Source organism: Choristoneura fumiferana, chromosome 24 (assembly GCF_025370935.1).
Source record: "Choristoneura fumiferana chromosome 24, NRCan_CFum_1, whole genome shotgun sequence".
NCBI lineage: Eukaryota > Metazoa > Arthropoda > Insecta > Lepidoptera > Tortricidae > Choristoneura > Choristoneura fumiferana.
This window is the reverse complement of record NC_133495.1, coordinates 2,372,440-2,377,849: the sequence shown is the minus strand read 5'-3', so window position 1 is coordinate 2,377,849 and position 5,410 is coordinate 2,372,440. Positions and strand designations below refer to the sequence as shown.

At 38.8% G+C, this 5,410-nt stretch overlaps 1 protein-coding gene across 1 annotated transcript; it reads right to left on the bottom strand.

Annotated features, from left to right (window-relative positions):
* Positions 1-834: 834 nt before the first annotated feature.
* On the bottom strand, positions 835-4,150 carry LOC141441832 (uncharacterized). Its single transcript, XM_074106716.1, has 3 exons — positions 2,253-4,150; positions 1,361-1,574; positions 835-1,106 (listed from the first exon to the last, which is right to left on the bottom strand). The coding sequence occupies exons 1-3, from the start codon at positions 2,296-2,298 to the stop codon at positions 1,052-1,054; spliced, it is 315 nt and encodes a 104-aa protein (XP_073962817.1). The 5' UTR covers positions 2,299-4,150; the 3' UTR covers positions 835-1,051.
* Positions 4,151-5,410: the final 1,260 nt, after the last annotated feature.

The window sequence follows — 5,410 nt, the reverse complement described above, 5'->3', positions numbered from 1 at the left end:
CATTTGCCATTTATAACGGACTGCCTGTATTCCCTTAAAAGTTATCCTGCTAATATTAGTCTCTTATAACGGACAAAGTACACTGCTAGAACCACAATATTAGTTGCTTACTAAACAAAATTTCACATGAAATTGTATGAATATATGTATGTAAATCCTTTATAGCCTTCTTATTTGTCCTATTGATACAGTAACATGGCCGGGAAAGGGTGGATATCTAAGAAAATTCTTACGCTTGTAGCTCCTATAGACTCGGAAGATTCAGATCTGGAATCACAGAGTACTTTTTATATACTGGAAATAGAGACCTCTCTCGGAAGCTAAAGAAAGCAACGGCTAAGTGGCGCCCTCTGAATCCTTTCGGTGTTACAATTACCATAACCTACATACCTATCCGTATATGTAGCACTGCATACACACCTATATATATGCCCGTTTAGATCATAATTTTCTCAAAATCGACTGCTCTACGGAAAAATAAAGTAGCTTTTTTTTCAAAACCAGTGTTTTAGTTATCTAAAAGTGCCAAAAATGTAAAAACACTGGTTTTGAAAAAAAAAACTACTTTATTTTTCCGTAGAGCAGTCGAAATGTTATTTACTGTTCTCCTGCTTAATTTCAACATGTATGTAAATACAAACAGTATCTGAGACTAATAATTCATTAAACTACAGCAGGCAAGCAATAACATTTTCATTATCAATCAGAGATAAGGGGATGTTAATAAAAATAAAATGCTTTTATTTTAATCTATAACATTTATTAAAAACATTTTTTGCTTTTTCTTGGAAACTATCCCTCGGATCATTCGGTGCAACTACACATAATTTTGTTTAAAGTTTTACAGTTGTTATATATAAAAAATCTTGTCACTAAATCAAAAATAAACCTTTTCAGATCACTTTTGTGCTCGTCACAACCCTCCAAATCTCTCAAGTCAATCAAGATTGTTATAACCATTTTACAATATTCTTTAATATTGTTTCTTTCTAGATATTTTTTTAAAACTTCGGCTATGACGTCTTGCATTTCGGATATAATTTTTAAGTTTTCAATTGGTCTTAAAGGCCTTTGTTCGCACGACGTTAATTTTTGAACCGACGAGCCTGTAATAATAAATGATTAAAATTAGTTTTAGGTGTGGAATAAAAAAAAAATATATCCGTAGGTTATTAAAAATTATTCTTTGTTGTTCAACTGCCGTAAATCTTGCAAGTTGAATTTCCCCTTTCATTTTTTCAGATAGACTTGAAATTTGGTATGGATATGTAGGTTGGATGACTTGGATGACTATGCAAGTGCAGTTAGCAAAAAAACACTGCTCTACATTATAGTGGGTTTAAATCTTAAAAAAAATTACCTGGCATGTGAAGAGTTGGGTGTTGCAATATTGCTTATTTCATTGAAACGGCAGCAAAATCTTTCTTCAAAATGAGCATGGCAAACACAACAATATTTGTAGATATACTCATTCTTCAACTTCAGTATATCACCTCCAACAGCATAAATCCATGTTCTAAAGCGCTCCGAGTCGGTCACTGGGTTTGGAAATCCATGCAAGGTTTTGTGTGAACCTGTTAAAAGATACTTGTTTCATGAAATGCTACAAGACAAAACCAAATATGGAAATATTGAGATAACAGTCCAGTTGGATTTCCATGGCACACACGGTGTCCATAGATAAAGTAACACTAACCACTATGATATTCGGTAGTCAATACCATAGTATACCTTGTTTACTGTAATAGTTGGCGTGAGTGGCTGCTACAAAAATACAGCTGTCTCGTTCCAATGCTGTTTTCGGTAGGAGATAATCATTTCTTTCCGGCGGCCACTTACGCAAACCAATACTCATTTCATCATCATCATTTATTGCGACCATGTTCATATTATACAATTCAGGTGTTAAATTAATTAATGTTAGTAGGTACATACATGTTACCCTGGCAGGGTATTGCAAACATAGAAACCGAGTAAACAAGGAAAGAGGTAAAGTAGTAAACAAGGTATACTCCATTGCTCAAAGACGTTGGGCTTATTCAGTTTCTGATTGGAGATCTCTGCATAATCAAGTCGCGCCACAACTAAATTTCAAGGCATTTGCAACAACAGGCAGTAATGATCATAAGGATTAAAGGTAAAAACCGTGCATTTTCTTAGGTATATAAATAAAAAAAGAATCTAAGTTAAACAAACGTAATAGAGGTACCTATTTACAGTGCTCAATGCTGTTAATTTAAATAGGTACATACCTTTGTTATCAGCACAACCGGGGACGCAACATTTCTTATCAGACATGATGTTAATTTTACTGAAGTCCAATCTCAAACAAAAACGGCAAAGGAGTCCTATCTCAAACAAAAACAGACACCTCCTATCTACGCGACACAAGAGTCTCTATCTCAAACTAAACTCGACACCAAGTCGGAGGAACAGTGGTTCAACTCAACGAACTTATTGGAGATATCACCATATTCACAGAAAAACACAGAAAATGAAAATACACAGAAAAACTGTAAATCGAAAGCATCGAAAGACGTTACAAAGACAGTGTGACGTTTGGCATTAGTGTTGCCCAGTATGTGTTACGATAACTACCATAAATTGGCATTGGCATTTTTTTAAATTTTTCTACTTTGATTTATTAATGTAAAAGTATGATTTTCATTACATTTTACATAATTTTAAGGAATTTCAGCTTTCATTGTAGATAAACTGTTTTAATTATAACTACCAACCAGCGCCAAAGTTAATGGCAATATCTTCCATAGAAGATTTTATAACTTAACAAAAATTAGGTGGTAGGTAAATACGCAGTTTATTCGCTGGCAATAGTACCTTTCTAATTTATTTGGATAATAATACCAGCAGCGCCACCTGAATCCTCTAGTTGTAACTGTATGATTATTATACTGCAATTTTTAAAAGTATCAGATTGACAGTTACTTTATAAACATGGAGCGTACTCTTTGATATTTTAGGATAGCATGAAACTTCTTGCCAACGAAATATTGTTAAGATTGTGTGCTCTGTCTGGAATCGGATGGAATCTACCTCGAATTCATCACCCTTAAGAGAAGTTTCTCCTGGTCTTTATGACTTACTTCAAGATCTCAGCGACTGTGACGAGCATGATCAAGAACACAATTCGGCGCCGAAGACAAATATCAGTAACTCACATGTAAGTGAAACCACACGTAGACAAGAGTCACTAACTACATATTCGTCCCCACTCGTCCAGTCCACTATTTTCTCTGATCCACCATGTCTTGCACCGGAAACACCATCGTCAAGTTCCGTAAGAACACCGTTATCGTCAGGAGTGAGAACACGTCGTACCAGACAAGCAGCAAATGTCGATTCGTCTCCAATGCCTCCGCCGTCTGTTTTACCTGCTTCTCGTAAGCGTAAAATGCAACGACTAGACTTCTCATTTAAGAAAACTAAATATACAGGAACCGTTGAAGTGGATACTCTTAACAGCTTTCAAGAGCAGTTTGAAATGTTGTCTCCTGAAGCATATTTCAAAAAAATGTTTACTGACGAATTACTTAACTTTATTGTTGATATGACTAACCTGTATTCTGTGCAACAAACTGGTAAATCTACATGTGTAATAAAAAAAGAAATAGAAACTTTACTTGGTATTTTTGGTATTTTACGGCTATTGAAGATTATTGGAGCAACGCTTTAAGATTTGAGCCTATCGCATCTGCCATGCCGCTGAAACGTTACAAATGTATCAAACGCTATTTACACTTCTGCGATAATACAAACGTAGACCCGAAAGACAGCTATCACAAAGTATCCACTGTGATAGAGTACGTAAGAAAGCAATGTCTTAAAATCGAAGAAGAAAGATCTTTCGCCATCGACGAGATGATTACCCTTGTGACGCCGTGACGTCACAGACCACGTGCGACGACAGCACCGCGCAGCCAGCCGCCGACCGCTGCGCGCCCGCCGCCCCGCGTCGCACCCCGCGCTCGCCGCCGCATCAGATATAACCGCCGCGCGCCCGTACCGCCAGTCACTTGTCGGGGAGCGCTCCGAGAGGAAGAACGCCAGGCGGCTCGAGGGTTATTCGTACCGCCCGTTCCTACCCTCTCAAGCTCTCTTCGATAGGTGCCTCCGCCCCCCTCCTCGCCCCCTTCCTGATTATCCAGAGCCTGACTGGTCGATGTGGTGGTAGTCCGTTATGTCACGGGGGCTCTGGAGTAATACCTACCGTAGGGCAACTAAACTAACTCTCTTATCCTCCGTTCCTTGCATGTAATTTGGGACCCGTCTGGTTGATGTGGCGGTGGTCCGTCATTCCCCACGGGCTCTGACTAACAACCACCGTAACGTAGCCTAACCGCTATCCCCCCGATATTGTTTAACGTAAGCTTCCTCCTAGGGATTCGCACCCACCGTAGGCCGTACCCGCCGCCGCCGCCATAACGTAAAGACCGTCCTTTTACGTTAGAAGGCCCCGCGTGAGCTTTCCCGCCGTACGTGTATAATTAGACTTAGATAATAAGAATATATGTTTTGTGAATAAATTGGTGTTGAATTTTGGATAAACACTGTTTCCTTCATCTCCCCTCGAGCGAGACCTCTGAGCTAGCTTAAATAAGCGAGTCCTGGTCCTAACCCAACCAGGATTCGCTAATGTGCATGGGCCCCCGCGCCCAACATCACACCCTATAAGGGTAAAAGCTGGCCACCGAAAACAATACAACCCCAAGAAACCACACAAATGGGGCTTTAAGTTTTTGGTGAGAGCTGGAACTTCGGGGATGGTCTACGATTTTTTTGCATACGATGGTTCGAACTCATTTCAGGATGTACAATTTACAGAGTGGGAAGAAAATTATCTTGGTGTTGGAGGTAAGACAGTGGTTAGATTGTGTAAAACTATATCTAATCCGACTCTATGTACAGTATATTTCGACAATTGGTTTACATCACTGGAATTGCTGTACTACTTACGTAATGAATGGGGTATATTATTATTAGGAACTATTAGGAAAGACAGATTACGAAATTGTTCTTTAAGTAATGATAAAGACATGAAGAAAAAGGGTCGAGGAGCTTACGAAGTGGTATGTGATAATGACCGAAAATTAGCAGTTACCAAGTGGGTAGATAATCAATGCATTCATATTGCCAGCTCTTTCTGTGCACAAGATCCAGTCACTTCAATAGAAAGATATGACAAGAAACAGAAGAAAAGAGTTTCCGTGACTTGCCCGAAAGTTATAAAAATCTACAATCTTCATATGGGGGGAGTAGACGTCGCGGATATGCTGACGGCATTATATCGAATCCACATGAAGACTAGGCGTTGGTATATGTCAATATTTGCTCAAGTATTAGATATTGCCCTAAATAATAGCTGGTTACTGCACCGTCGTGACTGTTTACA

Bases quoted from the DNA above. Each gene is read 5' to 3' on its own strand.
- LOC141441832 (XM_074106716.1), bottom strand. From the start codon at position 2,298: ATGTCTGATAAGAAATGTTGCGTCCCCGGTTGTGCTGATAACAAAG. The intron at 1,575-2,252 runs GTATGTACCTAT...ATCTTTTAACAG, and splicing joins CGGTTGTGCTGATAACAAAG to GTTCACACAAAACCTTGCAT. The intron at 1,107-1,360 runs GTAATTTTTTTT...TTATTATTACAG, and splicing joins CCCAACTCTTCACATGCCAG to GCTCGTCGGTTCAAAAATTA.